At 54.0% G+C, this 22,704-nt stretch overlaps 1 protein-coding gene across 2 annotated transcripts; it reads right to left on the bottom strand.

The window, feature by feature from the left end:
• Window positions 1–1,119: 1,119 nt before the first annotated feature.
• On the bottom strand, window positions 1,120–21,437 carry NUCB1 (nucleobindin 1). Of its 2 annotated transcripts, none has more exons than XM_087870964.1 (13): window positions 21,281–21,437; window positions 20,713–20,882; window positions 18,102–18,209; window positions 15,627–15,759; window positions 10,944–11,047; window positions 7,156–7,341; window positions 6,823–6,913; window positions 3,758–3,816; window positions 3,396–3,488; window positions 3,219–3,311; window positions 2,690–2,860; window positions 2,129–2,225; window positions 1,120–2,017 (listed from the first exon to the last, which is right to left on the bottom strand). In XM_087870964.1, the coding sequence occupies exons 2-13, from the start codon at window positions 20,869–20,871 to the stop codon at window positions 1,905–1,907; spliced, it is 1,407 nt and encodes a 468-aa protein (XP_087727090.1). In that variant the 5' UTR covers window positions 20,872–20,882; window positions 21,281–21,437; the 3' UTR covers window positions 1,120–1,904. The 2 variants fall into 2 exon arrangements, with proteins under 2 accessions (XP_087727090.1, XP_045628125.1); XM_045772169.2 differs by having other exon boundaries at window positions 20,743–20,882.
• Between the last annotated feature and the right edge of the window lie 1,267 nt (window positions 21,438–22,704).

Here is a 22,704-nt window from a genome sequence, read left to right as displayed (position 1 = left end):
CCCACCATTCGCATGACTCATATATTCACTGAGCAAACATTTTTACTTTTGACCTGGTCCTGTGCAGCGTGATGCTGGATGCCCAGGGATGCAGCTCTGCTCCCTGCCGCCCTCTAGTGGGCGAAAGAGACACAACCTGTGAGGTCGCAACATCACAAGTTCTGGTGTTTAGAGCGTGGACATCTCCCGCGTCCATATTGCTGTTGTTACGAGGTTGGGGGGCAGTGATTGTCCTCTGGGGCAAGGACCCTTACTTCTTCTGGGGTGTCTTCAGCTCCTGCATGCCCCGGATCTTATCCAGAGGCCAGAGACAAAGACCTCAGTGGTTTTGTACCAGTCAACCAGCAGCTCCTTGACCCATCCCTCCACATTCATCTCCAACTCCAAGATTTCTTCTTTCTGGGAGAGAGCTGCTCCGGGATCCACTGCTCCAGGCTGAAGTGCTTCTGCAGCTCCTTGCTGTCATACTTGACCAAGACCTTCCCTTGATGCCTTACTCCTTGCTGCCAGAGCCCTTGCCTGCAGCCCCGGGGGCCTCTGAAAGTGGACGCGGGGCCCTGGGCCACAGGCTACCACTTCGGCTGCCTTAGTGGCCAAGTGCACACCTGGCCACTTCCTTTCTGTGGGCACCAAACTAGACAGACCCCCTGCCCAGTGGTGTGTTGGTGAACAGGCTCTGGTGGGGAGGGGTAGGAGGAGGCTCTGATTTGTCGTCTCTGCCGATTTCCTTCATCAGCTGTTGGTGTGGAGGTGTGACATCCGGAGCAGCTGCAGCTACTCTGGGGAGAAGCTAGAACTAGGGATATGGGAGAAAGTGGTTCCCTGGAATCACCCTACCTCGGGATGTCTTGTGTTGGGAGGTAATACTTCTTTTTCTTTACTAAACCTTTCTATCCTTGTGGCTGGGATCCTGCTGGAGGTGTGTGTGTGTGTGTGTGTGTGTGTGTGTGTGTGTGTGTGTACACAGTGGACTTATCAGGAGAGGACAAAAAATTGCCAGGATGGAGCCTCTCAGATATTACGCTTGAATTGAATTTTACAGAATGAGGAGGACTTTAGCAGAGGGGTTGAGGATGAAGTTTCAGAGGGAACAGTATATACAAAGACAAAGAGGCAAAGATTGTTCCAGAAAGTGTATTTGGATGGAACTGGAATACAGAGAAGAACTCGGAGCCATGTGAGAGAAGGCCAGAAAGTGGGGTGGCACCTCCCACGTGGGCTGACGGCCTGGAACCTGATCCTGGGGCAGGGTTGTGCTCCGGGACCCTTCTGGGTCTGTGCGGGGAAGGGGCAAGGAGCCAGGCAGTCAGGGCAGAGGCCGAGGCAGCTGGAAGCCAGGGGTCAGGGAGAGTCTGGGTTCCTGGGATCAGCGCTACTCAGCTATGCTGACTCTGCTGTCCCTCACAGCCAGCCACGGGGAAGACCCCATCCTTGAGGCATTGGTGGTCCTCTCGAGGGACCACCCAAGCCTCATCAACCGACAGAAGCCGGGAAACAGGCAGAATTCCAGCAGCTTTGGGGATGGATGCAGGACGCCAGAGTAGCCGGGCAGCCGGGCAGCTGAGGCCAAACCATCTAAGAAGGCAGGCACGAGGGAGCCCCTTCTCGGGAGGGAGCAGACTTCCCTAAGTCAGGGTGACCCAGTGAGGGCCCAGCTAGACTCGAGAAGGCAGTCCGTTGGAGGGGCTTGGAAAGAAGGGACCACAGACTGGAGGCTGTGGAAGCTGAGGTGGCAAGTGCAGGGCTCGGGCAGCAACGTGTGAAGAGCCGCCCGGCCCGCCCCTCCCCCAGGCGGCCACACAAGTTGCTGGCCCCCAGAGAAGGTGGGTGTCAACTCCTCATCCCCCTCCCATCAGCTGCCTCTGTAGGAACCCAGAGTGTGGGGGTGGGGGATCCCAGGAGGATCACAGGTGTTGGGTATCCGACTGGGGCAGCTCAGGGGGCTGATCAGGAACCTTCTTTTCTGAAGGGTCTACGTCCTTCTGGTCACCAGCTGGAGCTGGGACAGGCGCATCGTCTGGAAATGGAGGGAGGAAATGGTAGCACTAGGCATCCCAGCTTCTTCCTCCCTCGGACCCAGGAGTCGGCCACCAGCTCCCTCCCCCGGGGTGCCCAGGGCCCGGGGCACCTGTGTCTGGGTGGAACTGGAGCTGTCCCTCGGGGCCAGGGGCTGGGTTGTTCTGGCCTTGCTGCTGCTGCTTTCTTTGTTCCATTTGCAGAACGGCCTGGAGCGGGAGGCGGAGATGGGACAGGTAAGAGGGGATGACAGCGAGTCTCCATGGCAACTTGCTAAGTGGTCCTAAACCCATCCCTCCCCTATGGGGCTTAGTTTTCTTCTCTCTGAGAGTTGGGCTTAACAGTTAAAAAGATCCAGTTTTCCCTCCCCTGTCATGGCTTGAGTCATACCTCGGGACAGGGGAGACTTCACTGAACCCTTGCTGAGTCTAACCTCCTCCTCCGTCCTTGGCCTCCCCCCCTTTCCTGCCTAGAGCCCCACTGCCCTTATCCAACATGGCAGCCAAAGAGCTGTCAGGGATGGGGACATCTGCCCTTACTCAAGATGGCGGTCGCCACCGGGGGCTCTACTAGTGATGAACACAGTGGCCACAGGCCTTCCCAGCCTCTGAACACACAAGGACAAAGGCCACCAGGGACTCAGAGGATGGGCCCAGCCTCCCTGGCCAGTCACCTGCTGTAGCTCTCTCTTCTGGGCCTCCAGGCGGCCCTGAGAGCGCCCTAGGGCCTCCGTCTCCTGGCTCAGGCGCTGCGCCTTGGCATTCAGCTCAGCCTCCCGGGCGGCCAGCTCCTCCTCAAAACGCCTCAGTTCATCCTCCGTGTAGGCAGGGTGCATCTCCACTGTCTGCGAGGTGGGGACAGGGGCCCTTAGCAGGGTGACGTCAGCCTAGGCCCACCCGCGCTGGGGAGGGCTCCGCTAACAGAGGAGGTCTGGGGAAGGCTGGGAGGCCTGGGTCATGTGTGCGGACAGAAGACATCTGAGTGGAAGCCGAAGAGGGTGATGAAGACCCAGAGAAAGGGGAGAACAGGGACCCAGAGGGGGACGGAGACAGAACCCAGAGACAGAAGGAGGCAGAGACCCAGGGTGAGGGGGGGGGGAGCAGAGACCCAGAGAGTAAGAGAAGTGGCCAGCGACTCTGAAAGAAGGGTTAGGGCTGGGGGAGACCAGTATTCAGGACTCAGGGAATCCTCCATGGCCTCACCTCCCAGCCCTCCCCGGTGTCCCCGAAATCCTTCCTCTGCGTGGATGCGAGGAACTCCTCCAGGGTCACGAGGCGGTCCTGGTTGGTGTCCACCTGGGGAGCCAGGGTAAGCGACAGAGCTGGGCCTCACTCCACCTCTGCCCCCACTCTCCCCGTGATCCCGGTCCCCCCTCTCACATTCTTCATCACGTGCTCCCTCATGCGAAGCCGCTCCTCCTCCATCTCCCGCATGTCATCTTCTTCATTCTTTGGGTCATACACCTTCTCCAGCTGTAGCGGAGTCAAGCAAGAGGCAGGACATATTGAAGGGTCCAGGGCAACCTCTCTCCTAGGCTACTCCGCCTCTTTACACACACAACCGGGCAACTTAAACTCCCAGAAGTCTTTGGGGCCACCCTGCCACTCCTGGTAGCCTCTTTTTGTCCCAGGGGCTGCTGGGAGTTGTAGTTTCCCTGGAGTTCCCATCCAGGGGGCTCTGAGGGGACACGTGGCAGACGTGGGCATCCTCTGTACCCATGCTTTCCAAGATGCTCGCTCACCTCTTTGGTGAAGAGGGCCTCCAGCTCCTGTTCATCCAGGACCCCATCACTGTTGATATCTGTGGGGGAGACAACAAGGTATCTTGGGGGGACTGAGCACAGGGCAGGGCAGGTCTCTGAGGAACCCGCTAGAGAATGAATTGGGGGCTGATGTGGGCTCTGTTATCAGAGGACAGGTATCCTTGGGTCTCCAACAATACAATGATACCCTTCAGGCTTCAGTGCCCCATTGGCCCACTGCTAGGACAGACTGATCCCTACCAACCAGGGTCCCAAGAAGGGAATAAATGAAGGTGGCCTTCGCCAGGACCATTCTTGGGATGGTTGTCACGCAGGACAACTTGATCCCTAACACCTGGTGGTCTGGGCACAGATCAACCCCTCTGCCCAGGAGCCAGGGGTGTCAGAGGCCCCCGCCACCCACAGAACCAGGCCAGAGGAACTTCCACCTGCCACCCAGCTTATATGGCTCCGAGGCTCCAGGCTTCTCAGCCGCACGGGCCACACTCGCTGTCCCCACTTCCTCTGCTCACTCAGATCAGGACCCCACTGGTCCCTCAGAGATGGCCAGGAACCTTGACCTTGCAAATCCAATGATCAATTTTTTTTTTTTAAGATTTTATTTTTAAGTAATCTCTACATGGAATGTGGGCCTCAAAGTTACAAGCCCCAGACCAAGAGTTCCATGCTCCACTGACCAAGCCACCCAGGCACCCCGCCAATGGTTAATTTTTAACCTGCATTTTACTTGACTTTCTGCCCTGGCTTCCAGAACATCTTTCTCTCCTCCCAGATACCCCTCATTCTCCTTCATTGGCTCTGTCTTCCTCCTGAATGCTACCTATTGGTGGGCCCCAGGGCTCAGGCCATTTGATCCTCAAATCCAACATGGTGGCCGCTAGCCACATAGGCTATTTAAACTTAAATCAATTAAGGTAAAAATTCCAGTTCCTCAGTCCCACTTGTTACAGGTCAAGCGTTCAACAGCCACACGTAGCTGGTGGCGGCCATATTGGGTGGCACAGAATATTTTCATCATTACAAAAAGAGTATGATTGGCTAGAACCTCTTCACATGGATTCCTCCAGCCCCTCCGCTTCCAACGCCATCCACAAGCTGCCTCCACACCTGAATATTCAACTGCCAACTCTCCTCGCCACGTAAGTACCTAACAGACATCTCCATTTTAACACGAACGGGCCTAGTTCCCAAGCTTCCCTGACAAATATGGTTGCTCTTCCCGCTCCATCCTTCCGGTTGCTCAGGCCAAATACCTTGGAGTCACCCTTGACCCTTTTGTTCACTCCTAATCCTCATCCAGTCCATCCGTGAGTCCTCGCAGCTTGCCCTTCAAGATAAATCCAGAATCCAACCACTCTTCCCTACTTCCCAGGGCACAGCCACCGCCATCTCTGGCCTTCTCCTGGCTTCGGCCCTCACGCCGTACGGCCTCTCCTCTTGTGGTGCCCCATCCCAGAGAGATTAAATCCAAAGTCCTTAACTCGGCTGGAAGGCTCTGAGCAATCCGGCTGCTGTTACCTTGGGAACCCACGTTCACTCCTCCCCTCTGCGTGTTCGCTGTTCCCTCCGCCTAGAATGCGCTTCCCCCCAAATATCTGCAAGGCTCAACCTCTCACTTCACTGGAGTCTAGGTTCAAATGTCATCTCTCTAGAGCTGTACTGTCCAGTGGAGCACTCGCCACGTGGGACGCATGACACTTAAATTAGTAACAGCCAAATACAACGAAAACTTGGGTTCCTCGACATTATGCTAAATGAAGTAAGCCAGCAGCAAACAAGACAAATACTGTACGATTCCATTTCTATGAAGTAGCTAGAACAATGCAATTCATACAGGCAGGAGCCAGAGCAGAGGTAGCAAGGGGCTGGGGGGAGGGGTAGCGGGCAGTTGTTGATTAACAGGAGTTTTCGTTTCGAAGAGGATGAAAAGAAGGCTGGAGGTTGATTGCACAACAGCGTGGGTGTCCTTAACGTTCCTGAACCGTATACTTAAAAAGGAGCTGAAGATGGGACATTTCATGTTAAGTGTACTTTTTTACCACAATTACAAATTTTAATAAAATTCATGTCTCCAAACTAAAAACGAATTTGGTTCCTCGGTACATTTCAGGAGCTCAATAGCCACATGCGGCTGGTGGGTACGACACACTCTACGCCCTGAACCCTGCTGTCGTCTTTTCCATGTTACTTACCTCTTATCACTGCCCGAGACGCTATTATAGAATCCACTTCATTGACTGTTAAGATGTAACCCCCCCCCCACCCGCACTATTTTATTATTCCTGAGACCAGGAGAATCTTGTCATTGGTGGTGTGTAAGTTTAATGGGCAGGTTGTGTAAAAATTCTAGACTCTCTTACACTCCCCGGTTTTTTAGATTCACTGAAATACAGAGTTACTGGTGTGCCTGATTGCTGGCTATGTGGGTGGGTGGGGGGACTCTGATTTGTTCACAGTGGCGTCAGTCCTCTGTGACTGGGTCTCTGTGCAGCTTGACCTTAGAGGGAGTTTAGTAAATGTTTGGTGAATGAATGAACCAGGCCCTGTTACATTCTGCTGACTGCTTGCAGCTTCTGGGTCAGGGTCCTAGGCACATCTGAGGGGGCCTGGCAACCCTGGGTTAGGTTTCTAGAGAGGAGGGGAATGAAGGGAGACATGTGGCTGAACCACCATGGAAAAGGTAGTTCCTCGGTCTCCGGAAGCCTGTTTATTTGGGGGCAGCCCACCCTTGGCAACAGGGCTCCTGGCAAAGACCAGGGTTTCTGGGCCGCGGTGGGAGGGGGGCCCAGCCTAACCAAGCCTGGATGGCTCCGTGAGTGGATATCAGCCAGTCCTGAGAACCGAGATGTCTGGTGTATCCCAGAAAAGAGGCCTAGCTCTTCGATGGAAGATCCTAGCCATGGGGAGGGGTGTAGCCTTCTAGACCAACAGGAGGGGCGGGCTCAGACCTCCTTGGCCTGCCTAAACCCCACTTAGTATTCAGGCCCCAGAAACGTCAGAGCCTCAGGGTTCAGCCTGGGTCTTGGGGCTCCTCCCCACCTTACCATGCAGTATGAAGAAGGTCTTGGGGTTAAACCTGTTGGGGTCCAATCCATCCAGCTCCTCCCACACCTCCTTCAACTGGGCTTGGCTGCCCTGTGGAGGGGAGAGCCAGGGGCTCATGAGCAAGAAGTCTGAGTCCCCCCATCCCGCAAATGTCATTTCCCTCAAGCAAGAAAAACTACAACTCCCAGCAGCCCCTGGGGTGGCTGAGGACATTTAAAAGGACTTTTGGCCTCACAGTCGGCTGGGAATTGTAGTTCTTTAGCTACTTTCTCATCTTGTGGTGCTTGGAGAGTTGGACTCAGTGGGGGGTAGCCACAAATGGGGGTTCTTACAGGTACGTTGACTTTGGGGTGCTCTCGGTGCCGGCGCTGTTGTTCTTCCAGCTTCCTCTCTGCCTCCTTTCGCTGCTCCTCCCCCAGCGACTCCAGATAACGGCGTCTCTCATGTTCCTTGAGCATCTCATAGCGTTTAAACTCTTCATGGTGGGCCGCGTCATACTGGGCAAGGTCCCGGGTGGCCTGGGGAAAGGCAAACCGTCATTCTCATCTCACCACCACACCCAGGCCCTAATTTCAACCTCCAAATTCCAGGCCCTCAGCCCTGAACCTGGTCAAGCACCATCTCGACCTCCACCTAGTCCTGGGTTCCATGTCCTGAGTTCACTTCTTGATCTCTGTGACCCACTCTTGCCCCATGACACAGCCTCCCCTCTCTATTTGTTCAAAAGAGATTAGGACGGTTACACAGTAACAACTTTTTTAAAAAGTTTATTTATTTAGGTAATCTCTACACCCAACATGGGTCGAACTCATGACCCTCCGAGACGAAATGACCCAGGCTCTTCCGACTGAAGCAGCCAAGCACCCCTACACAGTAAGAACATCGACCCACCTCTTTCAAGTCCTCCACAACCTCAGAATCTTGGAGGAATGGGGCGCCTGGCTGGCTCAGTGGGTGGAGCATGTGACTCTTGATCTCAGGGTTGTAAGTTAGAGCCCAACACTGGGTATAGAAATTACTTAAAAATAAACTAAAATAAAGATCTTGGAGAAATAAGCAATAAGGAACAGCACTCGAGGTGGACTTAATAGGGAAAGGAATGCAGCTAGGTGATAAAGAACGCTGGGTCTCTAATTACTTTGCCCAGGGTTCAAACCCAGGCTCTGCTGTGTGAACCAATCCCACTAGGCTGTGCGACCTTGGGCAAGTTACTTAGCCTCTCTGTGCCTCAGTTTCCTCCTCTGTAAATTAGAGATAGCAATACGACACTGGGTTGAAGAGTATCGCCCCCCCTCAAAAAATTCATGTCTACCCAAAACGCCGAAATGTGAACTTATTCGGAAACAGAATCTTTGTAGATTTATTTAGTTACAGTGAGGCCCTACCAGATTAGAGTAGGCCCTAAATCCAAGTGAATGGTGTCTTTATAAAAAGGCCACAGACAGAGGCGCCTGGGTAGCGCAGTCGTTAAGCGTCTGCCTTCGGCTCAGGGCGTGATCCTGGCGTTCTGTGATCGAGCTCCACATCCGGCTCCTCCGCTGGGAGCCTGCTTCTTCCTCTCCTACTCCCCCTGCTTGTGTTCCCTCCCTCGCTGGCTGTCTCTCTCTCTCTCAAATAAATAAATAAAATCTTAAAAAAAAAAAAAAAAAAGAAGGCTACAGACGGGGTACCTGGGTGGCTCAGGCGGTTAAGCCTCTGCCTTCGGCTCAGGTCACGATCCTGGAGTCCTGGGATCGAGCCCCGTGTTGGGCTCTCTGCTCAGCGGAGATTCTGCTTCTCCCTCTCCCTCTGACCCTGCCCCCTCTTGTGCTCTCTCTCTCTCAAGTAAATAAATAAGTAAAATCTTAAAAAAAAATAAAATAAAATAAAGAAGGCTACAGAGAAGACAGAGAGAGACACAGGGAGAACACCATGGAGGCAGAGGCTCGAGTGATGGGTCTACAAGTTGCAGAATGCTGGCAGCCTCCAGAAGCCAGAAGAAGCAAGAGGTGGGTTTTTCTCTCTAGCTTCTAAAGAGAGTACAGCTCTGCCAAAGCCTTGGTTTTGGCGCAGGGATACTGATTTTGGACTACTGGCCTCCAGAACTATGAGAGAATACATTTCTGTTTTTATTTTTATTTTTTTCATTTGAATTTTTTATTTTTTTATTTTTAAGAAACCTCTACACCCAACATGGGGCTCAAACTCACAACCCCGAGAACAACAGTCACACGTTCTACTGACCGAGCCTGCCAGGCGCCCCACATTTAAGACACTGAGTCTGTGGTAAGCTGTTGCGGCAGCCCCAGCAAACTAACAGCCCCAGCAAGACCCTTCTTGGATTCTGGTCTACACCGTATGATAATTTTAAGGTGTTTTAAGCCACTAAGTTTGTGGTAATTTGTTACAGGGCAGCATAGGAAATGAACACAGCTGTTGCGTGGGGAAGAGGTTCTCAAGCTGGGGTGACTGGCCCACAGGAGACCACCGTCAATGTCTAAGGGCATTTTTGGCTATCACAGTGAAGGTCTACAGGCATCGAGTGGATAGCGAGCAGAGATGTAGCTAAACGTCATACAACGCACAGAAATCCCCCACAACAGAATTATCCAGCCCCCAACGTCAAGAGTGCAGAGTTGAGAAATCCTGCCAGCGAGCTTGGAAGGCAGAAGCAGGGAGCCGAGTGAGGAAGCGACTATGAGAGACGATGGGAGTCAAAACTAGGAGAAGGACAGTGGGGCTGGAGAAAAGTGGACAGTTTCTAGAATGTTCTGGAAATGAGTGGCAAAAACATCCCTCCGACTGAGCCCAATGCCAAGAATAGACGCGATTGGCTATTATCGTCATCGCCACTAGATGGAGCTCCAGTAGGCCAGAAAAGCAGGGCTGAGGCCAGGCGGAGGCCAGGCGGTGGCCCTGGCTCAGTCCGGAGGTGCTGGGGACCTGTGGAAGGAATGGGAGCAGGGGAGAGGCAGGGGCAGGTCTGGGCATCCCCTTGCACTCCCCAGCCCCGCCGCCCTTGGCCTTTGCCATGAGGCTGGGCTGGAGATCCCACTTCTCAGATAAGGACTCTATTACTCCAATGGCTGCTATTACGAATTACCATACATTTGGTGGCTTAAAACAACACACATTCGGGGGCACCTGGCTGGCTCAGTCTGTCAGACAAGCAACTTTTGATCTCAAAGTTGTGAGTTCAAGCCCCAAACTGGGTGTGGAGCCTAGTTAAAAAAGAAAGAAAAAAGAAAAAAGAAAAGGAAGGAAGGAGGGAGGGAGGGAGGAGGGAGGGAGGATGGGAGGGAGGGAGGGAAGGAAGGAAGGAAGGAAGGAAGGAAGGAAGGAAGGAAGGAAGGAAGGAAGGAAGGAAGGAAGGAAGGAAGGAAGGAAGGAAAGGGAGAGAGAAAGAAAGAAAAAACACCATACATTTATCATCTTACAGTATGGAGGCCAGAGATGTGAAATTAGTTTCACGGAGCTCAAATTACAGTGGAGGCTGAGCTGTGCTCCCTCTCCAGACTTGGGGACAATCCTTTTCTTTGGCTCTTCTAGTTTCTAGAGCTGCCTTCCACGCTTACAGCTCCTTCCTCCACCTGCAAAGCCAGCAGTGGCAGGAGAGCCCTTGCTTCAGTGGTCACATGGCCACCTCCTAAGGTGATGACACCTCCCTCTGTGAGGACAGGGAGGGCCCCCTGGATAGCCCAGGGTCATGTCACCAACTCAGGACTCTCAACTTCATCACATCTGCAAAATCTCTTTCGCCACGTGAGGTCACGTAGCCACAGGTTCCACTGATTAGGATGTGCAGGATGTGACCTCTTTGGTGGGGAGGAGGGGGGCATGATTCTGCCTCCCATGAGGACACAGAGGGGACAGTGCCCCCCCCCCCGCCCTGCCCAAGTTATATGGGAAGGACAAAGCCGAGGAGGGATTTGAAACCAGGTCTGAAGGGAGCCCAGCCTGTTCTGCCTATGCCTCTGCTCTCCCAGAGAGAATGTGGGGAGGGCTTCGGGCACCGACCTCAGAGAACACCAGACTGATCGGGTGCACGTCCCAGGCTCCGTTCCCTTCTCCCCTTCCACAAAGCCTCCTTCGGTCCTCTACCTATAGCCCCCGCCCCCCCCCCGCCCCCCCGCCACGCTACCGTCTGGATCAGCAGCTCCAGGTCCCGGGCCTCAAAGGTGTGCTGATTCTGAGGGTCCAGGTGCTCAAACTGCTTCAGGAGGCTCAGGTGATCCAACTGTACATCTGGATGAGGGAGAAGTATTAAAACAAACTCATGAAATGTTCTTTCTTTCAAAATCCCTATCCTGGGCTAGATGCGCTCTAAAGAAGGTCACAGAGGGCACTGAGAAAGCCCACTGGATGGCCTAAATTGGGTCTGGGGCAATCGGGGAGGGCTTCCTGGAGGAGGTGATACCACAATGGACTCTGATGCTTAAAACAACAACAACCATGATAATAATTAACACATGTTATGCACCTACTATATGCCAGGCTCTGCTTTAAACACATTAAATATATTCATGCATTTTTTAAAGAGTTTATTTGTGACAGAGAGAAAGAGAGAGCACGCGTGCGCACACACACACACAAGCAGGGGGAGCAGCAGGCAGAGGGAGAAGCAGGCTCCCTGCTGAGCAGGGACCCGATGCAGGACTCGATCCCAGGACTCTGGGCTCATGACCTGAGCCAAAGGCAGGCATTAGCCAACTGAGCCACCCAGGGGTCCCTAATGCATTTATTTTTCACAAAAATCTTAAAACATAGGTCCTATGATTATCCCATTTTATGGATGTGAAAACTGAGGCCCAGAGAGGGTAAGGGACTTGTCTAGGTCACCACTATCTAGGAAGTGGCAGAGGGAGTATTAGAACCAGGTGTTGGGCTCCAAAGCACATAAACTCAAGCCCTGTTACGGGTTGAATTACGTGCCCCAAAATCCATTTGCTGGAGTCCTAACCCCCAGGCCCTCAGAATGTGACCTTATCGGCAGAGAGGGTCTTCCCAGAGTGACTGAGTTAAAATGAGGTCACAGGGTGGACCCAAATCCAATAGGGCTGGTTTCCTTCTAAAAGGGAAAAATCTGGACACCCCGGGGAAGACAAGAGGTGGAGGCTGGCCATCTCCAAGCCAAAGAGAGAGACCCAGAACCGATCCCGCCACGACTTGATCTTGGACTTCTGGCCTCCACGGTTGTGAGACAATACATTTCTGTTTTTCCTTGTACGAGAGACCCTCATCGAACAGGCCCTGCTCACGTGGCACCCTCCTTGCCCGGGAGTTTCCAAGCAGTAAGGAAGCGAGAGAGCACATACTCAACAGCCAGGCCTTCACTGAACGCACATCTTTCAAGGCCTCCTGGGGGCCCCTGATGTGAATCAGACCCAGGCCGGCCCTCCAGTGGCTCCCAGTCGAGGGTGGGGGGGATCCCGGGGGGAGGGACCCGTGGAGGCAGCTGTGGCAGGGCTGAGCCCAGAGGTGGGACAGGCACTCAGGACACAGACACAGGTCAAATTTCATGGTGCATCATTTATGCCACAGACGCGTGCTGAGCCCCTTACCCTGGGCCAGGCGCGGTGCCCGGCACTGGGGACGCAACGGGAACCAGATAGCAGCAGCATCTGCCCCCCTTGCCCCCAGCACCCAGCAGAGAGACAGAGGACAAACACACGACCCCCAGGACTCAGACTCCTTCATGCAGCCCCGTCAGGGTAGGAGCTGAGACAGAAGCTCAGCCAGCCTGCAAAGAGCCCCGAGAATGTCCCAGGCAGAGGGAAGCGCCTGGGCCAAGGTCCAGAGGTGACAGAGACGTGTTGCACTCCAGCGTTACTAAAACTGCTGACAGGAGAGGGTACCTGTGAAGGGAGGGGCTGGGCGGGCAGAGCAGCCATGATGACTGTGGACTTGGGCCTGCCGAGCACTGGGGAGCCACGGTGGGTTCTAAGCAGAGGAGGGACAGGACATGGACTGGGTGCTGTGGTGGGCTGTGTCATGGGCCCCAAGATGCCCAAGCCCTGAAACCCTGGAACCTGTGACGAGGAGACCTCAGGTGGCAAAAGGGACATTGCAGATGTGATTAAATTAAGAATCTTGAGATGGGGAGATGATCCCGGATTATTCAGGAGATCCAACGTCCAATGTCAAGAGGGAGGCAGGGGCGCCTGGGTGGCTCAGTGGATTTAAGCATCCGACTCTTGATTTCGGCTCAGGTCATGATCTCAGGGTCGTGAGATCGAGCCCAGCGTCAGGTTCCATGCTCAGCACAGAGTCAGCCTCCTCTCTTCCTCTGCCCCTCCTCTCTGTTCAGGCTCTCAAGCACACGTGCATGTGCTCTCTTAAATTAATTAATTAAAAACAAAAAAAGAGGGAGGCAGAGAGAGACCCAACTACAGTAGAAGGCCATGTGACCCCTGAACACAAAGGCTACGCGGCTAGCTTTGAGGATGAAAGAAGAGGCCACCTGCCAGGGAATGCCACTCTAATAGCCAGAAAAGACAAGGCAACAGGCTGTCCCCCAGAGCCTCTGGGAAGATCGCAGCCCCACCAACACCCTGATTTTTGCCGGGCGATACTGATTTCAGATTCGGATCTCCCAACTGTGAGGTAATCAGCGTGTTGGTTTAAGGCACTAAGTTTGTGGTAGTTTGAGGGGCGCAGGGAATAGGACACAAAGCAGGGGTGGCAGCAGGGAGCCCGGCGAAGAGGTGACTGCAGTGATCCACGCAGGACCCAAATGGCAGCAACGAATGTGCCACGTGGCCAGATTCTGGAGATGTTTTGTGTTGCTAAAGGGACAAAAGTTGAAGCACCCAGCACAGTGCCATGGGCACGACAAGCAGCCAATTCATAGGATGCATTTTTCCCACTAGTGACAAGGGAATGTCTGATTTACTAGAGATCAAGTCAGACTCTGAAGCTGTAAGAATTAAAACAGCAGGGCAGAGAAGGCGTGGGTGCGCACGCGGGCTGTCTGGTCACCGTGGAGCTCCAGCCCCCGCCCGGCGCCCGGCACACAGTAGGACCCGAGACACGTTTGCTGAATGGATCAGCGGAGTCAGGCAGAAATGAAAACAGGGGCGCCTGGGTGGCTCAGTAGGTTAAGTGTCTGCCTTCGGCTCAGGGCGTGATCCCGGTGTTATGGAATCGAGCCCCGCATCAGGCTCCCCTGCTAGGAGCCTGCTTCTTCCTCTCCTACTCCCCCTGCTTGTGTTCCCCCTCTCTCTGGCTGTCTCTGTCAAATAAATAAATAAAATCTGAAAGAAAGAAAGAAAGAAAGAAAGAAAGAAAGAAAGAAAGAAAGAAAGAAAGAAAGAAAGAAAGAAAGAAAGAAAACAGGGGCGCCTGGCTGGCTCAGTTGGTTAAGCATCTGACTTCATCTCGGGTCATGGTCTCAAGTCCTGCACGGGGGTGGGGGAGGTGAGGGGTGGAGGGGTGAGGGGGGGGTCCTGTGCTCAGCAGGGAGTCTACTGCTCCCTCTCCCTCTGCCCCTCTCCCTACTCATGCACGCACGCATGCATGCGCTCTCTCTCTCTCTCTCTTTTTTCTTTAAGATTTTATTTATTTATTTGAGAGAGCGAGAGTAAGCACGTTCTTACATTTGGTCACGCACGGTGCCAGAATACACCACAGGGCTATAGTAAGTGTAACACCATGGTCCATAGTAGTCAAACGGTTCAAACAACCCAGATATCCATCAACTGATGAATCGATAAACCCCACGTGGTCCACCCACACGATGGAATATTACTTGGTCCTAAAAAGGTGCTGACACACAAGACATTTCGGATGAACCGTGAAAACATTATGCAAAGTGAAAGGAGCCAGACACGAAAGGTCACCGATGGAAGGATTCCATTTATCTGAAACGTCCAAGAACAGGTAAATCCAGAGAGACGGGAAGCGGGTTACTGGTTGCAGGGGTTGAGTGGGGGGAGGAGGGGGGTGAGAGCTGAAGAGTTCAGCGTCTCTTTCTGGGGTGAGTCCAGTGTTCCAAAATCAACTCCGGTTGTGGTTGTACACACCTGTGCATATACTAAAAACCACTGAATTGTACCCATTACATGGCTCAATTATATGGCATCTGAATTCTATTTCAGTAAAGCAATTTAAAAGAAAGAGCGTGGTCCCGACACGCGCTCCGACAAACCCTATCTAGGAATGTCGGAAATAGGGCGGGATCTTGGACTCGAAACTTGCCTCTCTCCTCCAGAGACAGTTTTTTTCCTTTTTTCCAGCCAAATAACTAGACTATAAAATACAGTCTCAGGTATAAATGCCAGCAAATCAGAATCATCCTAGCAGGGGAGTCAGAGAATAACAAGGCACGGGAAAATACAGAGTACCCTTTGCAACTTCATGGTGGCTATGCAGGAGAACGCCCTCCTTCTGAGGAAACTCACACCGAATTGGCGAAAAGAAATACAGTCTACAGGGAACTTGCAAATGGCGAATTGGCCAATCCGGATTAAGGGTATTAAGGAGATTTTTGTACTATCCTTGCAACTTTTCTGGAAGTCAACATTTTTTTTAAGATTTTATTTATTTATTTATTTAACAGAGAGAGAGAGAGAGAGAGAGCACAAGCAGGGGGAGCGGCAGGCAGAGGGAGAAGCAGACTCCCTGCTGAGCAGGGAGCCCAATGCGGGACTCGATCCCAGGACCCTGGGGTCATGACCCGACCCGAAGGCAGACGCTTAACTGACTGAGTCACCCAGGCATCCCTTAATTTTTATTTTTAAAAGCCATGGTCATTTAAAATGTTGATGCAGGGGCACCTGGGAGAGAGTCCCCAGGAGGGAGGCCCCCCCGCCCCTCCCCGGCTTACTGGGCTCCTGTTCCGCGTCCATCTTGGCCTTGAGCAGCATTCGTAGCCGAGACACCTCCTGCCGCTTGAGCTCATCCAGCTTGGTGCGCACATGGTGGCTGACGAAGTCCAGCTCCCGGCTCAGCTTTCCACTCTGCCCGAATGGAAGGGGGACACTGGTCAGGCTGGGGGCCTAGGAGGGGGAACACTGGGCAGCCACGTTCTTTCTCTGCCCTCTCTGGAAACTTCTTCCAGCTTTGGGAATCCTGGAAAGCTTATAGACCCTTTCCCCATCCGCTCCCCTAGCCTCTGAGACCAGGTCCAGCCCTTCAGCCCGGTGTCTAAGCCCTGCCCACCTCTGTAGCCCCGTGTCCTGTCATCCATCAAATCACTCTCGGTTCCAGCAACACTAACTGGGCCTCGGCCCCCACGTTCAAGGCTCTTTACCTGCTCTCGGACTTTGCACATGCTGGTTGGTCCCTCTGCCTACAATTCTCTCCCGCCACCCCTTTTCAAGCCTAAGCAGATCCTCACTGCCCCTTGAAACTCAAAGCACATGGCATCTTCCTTGGAAAGAACCTCCCGGCAACTCCCTGCTCTCCTCCCCGGGGGTGAATTCCCTGAGCTGCTCCTCCTGTCACTTCAGATTGTGTCTGTTGCTCAGAGCTGACCCCACCCCTCTCCTGCTCACAGCTCCCGCGGCTCCCCAGTGCCCCCAGGACAGAATCCCTGAGCCTGGCACTCAAGACCCCGCACGCACCCACCTCTCCAGCCCCATTGCCCCTGTCTTTGTGTCAGTGATCAGGAACCATGGGCAGACAGCTGAAGGTACCAGAATGCTTCGTTTGTACAGTTTCCATGGTCTGAAATGCCACGCCTTCACCCCCCCACACACTGCAACAACTTCCACACCACAGACATCCCCACTCAGACTTCGAACCTCACTTGGGCAAGGAGCATCCTTGCTCTAGAAGTCCTCTCTCACTTGTCACACTGGACTGTGCCCTCCTGGACCCTCCCCTCCCGCCAGCGCCCTCTGCTATCTGTCATTGCACAGGCTGCCTTTTTGGTCACTTGAGACTCACATCGGGGCTCCCCAGCCCGCAGGGACCATGACGCTTGAGAGGCAACAGGACACGGTGACCATGGAGACAGTCCTATTCACCCCAACTAGTCAAGCATCTACTCTGGGCCAAGCCCTGAGCTGAACTCCCCGGGTCTGTCCTCTAACCCTGCCCATAGCCCCATTTTACAGATGGATAACCTGAGGCCCCGCAGGAGAAGCCACTTGCCCGAGGTCCCTCGGACAGTGAGGACACCGGGTCAGTGTCGTGTATCCCCGCATCCTTTTCCTGCTCAGGACCACAGGACTGGAGGGGACATTACTGCCACCACCAAGGATGATGACTGACATCCACAGGAGCCTTATGATGTGCTGACCGAGCACCTCTAGTGGGGATTTTCGCCAACCCACGCTACCACCTCTCACGTCACAGAAAGCGTTGCATCAGGCCTCCCGGTTTCTGAGAAAGACACTGAGCCCCAGAGGGTGTGGCCACTCAGGCTGAGCGAATGAGGAAGAGTTGGGATTGTACCCGGGCACCGTCCCACTCCACAACCTGCCTAACTGGCCACTCTGTTTCCAAGGTCACCTCCCAGTGCTATGACCTTGGGCTTGCGTGGGGGGGGGGGACGGGTAGAGGAAGGCTGCACCTCAGTTCTCCCAGCTGGGCTCTGTGGTCTCTGGTTCGGCTGGTCCTTCAATGGGGGCCAGGTGGATGGGGACGGATGAGAGCCTCAGGAATGCTGGGAGGCTTTGCGGGAGCAGGGCCACCTGGACCCTCTCCTGGACCAAGGTGTTTGAGACTCAAGGAGGCTCTTCCAGGTGGGGCATTCGCACACGTACCAGACCAGGGAGGGGGGTCTGGGTGCGAAAGGGTGAGGAGAAGGAACGGGCCCCCCTGTCTCCTCATGGGGGAGGGCCGGCATGCACTCTGAGCTGGGCTCCGGGCTCAGCTAGCCCTGCGGGGAGACCGGGCCTATCGGGATGACGAACACTGCCACATGGGCCTCTACGTCTGCCTTTAGAAAATGAGGACAACCTCGGCCCCTCTGGAGCCTTACATGTGCGTCTCAGCCCTTGACTGGTCTTACCTCAGGTGATCCTGACCTGAACCCCATAATGCCGATTTTGCTATTGCGCCTGCTTTACAGATGAGGAAACTGAGGCATGACGGGGGGCGGTCACACAGCATCAAAGGGTAGAGCGGAGAGAGGGAGCCTGTGCCATCTGCATCCAGGCTTAACCACACACTCCGCGCTCCTCACATCTCTTCCCAGCCGCGTGGCACCAAGAGGAAGCCCGTCCCAGTGCCTCCGTTTGGCGAGGCCTGGAGCCACATGACCCACTTAGGGAAGCCGGTCCTTTACCTGAACTCTGTCCTCTGCACGTGGGCGCCCCTCCTCCCCTCCCACCTGGCTCGCGTCCAGCCGCACCTTGATGTCCTCGGCGTTGGCAGCCTGCAGCTTCTCGCGGAAATGCCCATCCGTCTCCAGCACGTTGATGACTTCCTGGAGGTAGCGGTGGTAGTACAGGCCCGTGTCCTGGGGGGACAGGGATGAACATAGCAGCCTGGCCCCCGCCCCCCTCCGGTTCCTCCCTGTACGTAGGAGCCAGGCCCCGCTCCTCTGGGCGCCGGCTAAAGGACCTGAGACCCCCCCTGCTTAGAGCAAGAGGCAGGCCTGCCCCGTGGGACAAAGGCTCTAGAGCCAGGGGACCCCAGTTCTGCTCCCCATGTGCTCTGTAACCCCAGGCAAACTGCCTGATCCTCTGGGCCGCAGCACTCATCTTTTCCCAGGCTGTTAGTGGAACGAAGTAAACATCACGTGGGGAGACAGACACCCAGCCCAGCGCTGCGCACACAGCGGGTGCTCAGAGCGGACACAAGAGTATTTGCTGGCAAGCAGCGAAACATACACTCATTCCTCATTCATCAAGCGATCACGTGCTCCTACTGTGCGCCAGTCGCCGTGACAGGGGACCCAGCAAGTGAACGAGACAGACAAAAATCCTGAGGCTCCTGGACCCAGACCTGCCATGTGTGGGTGGGTGGCATGCTCTTCTTCCTGGGCCTCCCTCTGCCATTTCAAAATAGGCAATAAATTCCCTACTTCTCAGCGCCGTGGTGAAAAGTACAGGAGATAAAGGGCCTGGCACGATGCTAAGGACATAGGAGACAACGCGATCTACCAACACTTTCATTCTGTATGTAGGGAGCACACAGTAGCTGCCTGACAACCAAGAGCTGAAGGCTCAGCCATGACACTGTGGGTACACCAATTTCCTATTGCTTCTGTAACAGACTGTCGCAGACTAAATGGCTTAGAGCAACACAAATGTCTTCTTTTCGAGAATATTCTCTTCTGGAGGGAGATCAGAAGCCCAGAACGTGTGGACAGGGCTGAGCTTAGTCTAGAAGCTCTAAGGGAGAATCTATTTCCTCGCCTTTTCCAGCTGCTAGAGGCTGCCTGCGTTCCTTGGCACGTGACCCTGCATCACTGTGACCTCTGCTTACGTCATCACATCACCTCTGACTTTGATCTTCCTGCCTCCCTCTTATAGAGAACACCTGTGATTACGCTGGGCCCACCTGGATAATACAGGGTAACTTTTCCATCTCAAGAGCTTTGTCTCAATCACACTCACAAACACTCTTTTGCCCTATAAGGGAAGATAGTCACAGGTTCTGGGAACTAAGGTGTTGACAACTGTTTGGTTTTTTTTTTTTTAGTTTATTTATCTATTTTTTTAGTAATCTCTACACCCAATGTGGGACTTGAATTCAGAACCCCGAGATCAAGAGTTTCATGGCCTACTGTCTAAGCCAGCCAGGCGCCCCAAGGTGTGGACATCTTTGATTGCTTAGCCAATGGGCTGGAATCCCAAATCTGCCAATTACTAGCTTGGTGACCTGGTTAGGACAGCTAGAATGCCTAGTTCAATTTAAATTTCAGATAAACAACAAATAACTTACAGTATAAATACACAGCTGGAGTGTACTTACACTACAAATTATTCCTGCTTATCTGAAATTCGATTTTAACTGGGTGTCTTGTGTTTTTATTTGCTAAATCTGGCAACCTTGGTCCTTGGGCAAGTTACTTAAACTCTCTTGTGCCTCAGCTTCCTCATCTGTAAAGTAAGGTTGAAGAGCACCCATGGAGTCCCAACACAACCTCCCTCTCCCCGCCCCCCACTCTGCTCCAGTCACACTGGCCATCTCTGGGTCTCTCTCCTCACTCTGCTCTCCTCACCACTCAGTCTTTGCCCAGGCTGTTCTCCCTGCCTGGAATGTTCTCCCTTGAACTTCAGATTTCAGCTGGTGACCCTTCCTCTCTGACCATCACCCTGGTGTCCATTCTCAAGAAATGTGTGGGAAGAATGAAGGGAAAGGGAACTCAGACGTGCCCTTCTGAGTCTGCAAAGATTTCACCAAGCAGAAGCCTAATTCACAAGGTGGGGACCGCCACAAAAGAGCACGGAATAATCCCTCCCAGAGATAGCCATGTGCCCATTACCGCTGAAAGCTGGAGGAGGATTCAGGCCACAAATCAGGGCCTTGGCCTTGAGGATCCTTAAAGTCCCCAGTTCCCTAAGACCAAAGGTTTCATAGCATTTGATAAACACATGTTGGAATTACCTTCATAATTTTAACAACTCCCACGAGTTCCATGAAGCAAGAACACCCCCGTTAAGGAACACCACCTGCCCAAGGTGCTACTGGGAAATGTAGTTCTTTTTTGGATTCCTTCTTGAGGGGAGGGGGGGGCTCTTAAAAGAATACAGATTTAGGTAGGGGGTGATGCAGATTTGTCAAAATCTGACCTGATTTCCCCCACACCTCAGAGCCAGGGGCTTAGAAATATGCGCGCGCGCGCGCGCACACACACACACACACACACACACACACACGCCCCGAGTTTTTCACCACGTCAAAGCCCCGGGACTGCAAAGAATGGCAGGCAAACTCCGAGCCGCGGCCGTGGGGGAAGTATCCACCCAGGGACGACGGGGATCCGCGGGGATTGTAGTACCACTTGCAAACACCTGGCTGGAGAGCAGGGCAGGGCCACTCACGGGGCTCTCGGTCGCAGGGCTCTCCTGCTTGGGCGCCCCCCGCTCCAGGGGCACGGCCAGAACGGCGCGCAGCAGCAGCAGCGGTGGCAGCAGGAGGAGGAGGGCTGCGCGCGGCCCAGAGGAAGGCATGGCGGCGTGGCCTGTGAGGGGCAGAGAGGTGGATAATGTCTGTCCCAAGTCGCCGACTCCCCTGGGCCCAGGAGTCTGGGCCCCCAGCGTCACCCCCACCCCCCTTCTAAGAGTCGAGACTCAAAGCGTCTCGTTTCCCGGGACACAGGATTCCGCACCTCCAGCTCTTCCTTCCTTAGACCCAGGAGTCCTGGCTCCCAGAACCCAGCCTCTTCACTCAGACTCGGGAATCCGGGATCTCGACCCCTTTGCCCCAGAACCAAAGGTCCAGGCCCCCAGCCACCTCCTTTGCCAGGACCTAGAAGTACTGGTGCCCAGTCCATCCTCCCCGAGACCCAAAGATCCAGACCTCTGGTCCCCTTCTCCCGCTCCTCCCCTGGACCCAATCTAGGACGCCCCGGCCCCTCACCTTTCCTTCACCGCAGAGGGCGTTTTCCCGGGCTGGGACCTCCGGTGCGTTCCGGTGATTTCCCCCCTAGGCCACGCCCACTTTCCCGCAGAGGACCCGCCCTCAGGAGCCTGATTGGTCCGCGTTGGCTCCAGGCCCCTGGGTCCCTGTCTAGCGGCCCGCCCCTTGCCGAAGTCGCTTGTCTGTTCTCGAAAGCTTCGCGTCCTTTCTCGGAAGCTCTACCTCTTGACGCCGCATTTCCTGCCTTTCAGGCGAAAGGAAAGCCGAGGCTTTGGAAGAGAACTACAATTCCCTGCAGGCAGGGGGAAAATGAGGCCACTTCCGCGGGCAAGGAGGTCCCCTGCCTTCGCCACCTGGCAGTTGTAGTTTTCCCCATTTATTTTTCCGCAAGAAGTGGTTGCAAGTTACAAATCGGTAGCCGTTGGTATAGGTCTATAAGTTTCTCAAAGTTTCTAATATATACGCCTTGTATATATATATACACATATATATGTGTAGAGCGTGTATGTATATGTATGTATATAGTGTAGAGTGTACGTGTGTGTGTGTGTGTGTATACACACATATATAGTGTAGAGCGACCCAGCGATGCCGGCTCTCTTGGGTCCCTTTAAGGAACACCTTGCATGTCCTTCCAGTTCAGAACCCTGGAGCAGTGTTGCCTGGCTGCTGTAGAGGCCAAGGGTCATTGCTTTGTTGGAAGTGGAGTGTGAGGGGCCAGGAGGGAGGGGATTAGGGCAGGTCCCAGTGGGAATCCCCCCCCCCCAGCCCTCTTTCTTTGCCTGCTTATTTCTCAGAGACCCAGAGATTAGGTCCCCAGCCAAAGAGAGGGTTAGGTATGTTTAGAAATTGCCCAGAGAGGCAAGGTACTGAGGTGTGAATGTGAAAAGCCTCTGCGGGCACGAGGAGAGGAGTTGCCAGGATCCCAGGCAGGTGGGTGCTGGAGATCTGGGGTTAGTGAGGGGCGAGTGTTTGGGGCCCAGAGTCCTAAGTTCCCGTGCCTGTGTACAGGACAGTTAGCTATTTGGGGGAGAGGGAACTGGATTCCTGGGCCCCTCAAAGTCATGAAAGCTAGAAACAGGCTGCTGGGTCCCTGACGAAGTAGATGCTGGAATTTGGGCTGCCTGGGTCCAGGAGAGAATTTTAAAGCTTAAGATCGGGTGTTGGATGGCAGAGTCCACTGAGATGTTGGGTCTGTGTCCTGACTCCTCATTCTTGCTTCTCCAGAATGTCTCAGGAGAATGACACATGGAAGAAAGAGTGAGTGGGGAAACACGACGGGCAGGGGTGGAAATGGGGGTGCAGGAGGAACTTAAAAGTTTGATTATGCCCACACTCACTCCACTCTGGCTTTATGACCATGTTTGCAAATTTAGCACCACCAGCCTAGAGGTAAGGAGCTGGGGGCCTGGACTTCAGGGTCC

The sequence above is a fragment of the Ursus americanus genome, chromosome 21 (genome assembly GCF_024610735.1).
Source record: "Ursus americanus isolate L20-20 chromosome 21, mUrsAme1.1.p, whole genome shotgun sequence".
NCBI lineage: Eukaryota > Metazoa > Chordata > Mammalia > Carnivora > Ursidae > Ursus > Ursus americanus.
This window is presented reverse-complemented; position numbering and strand designations above follow the sequence as displayed.

Excerpts from the sequence above, each read along its gene's own strand:
- NUCB1 (XM_087870964.1), bottom strand. The coding sequence starts at position 20,871 with ATGCCTTCCTCTGGGCCGCGCGCAGCCCTCCTCCTCCTGCTGCCACCG. Across the intron at positions 15,760-18,101 it reads CCAACGCCGAGGACATCAAG|AGTGGAAAGCTGAGCCGGGA; the intron begins GTGCGGCTGGAC and ends CCATTCGGGCAG. Across the intron at positions 3,489-3,757 it reads AGGCCCTCTTCACCAAAGAG|CTGGAGAAGGTGTATGACCC; the intron begins GTGAGCGAGCAT and ends ACTCCGCTACAG.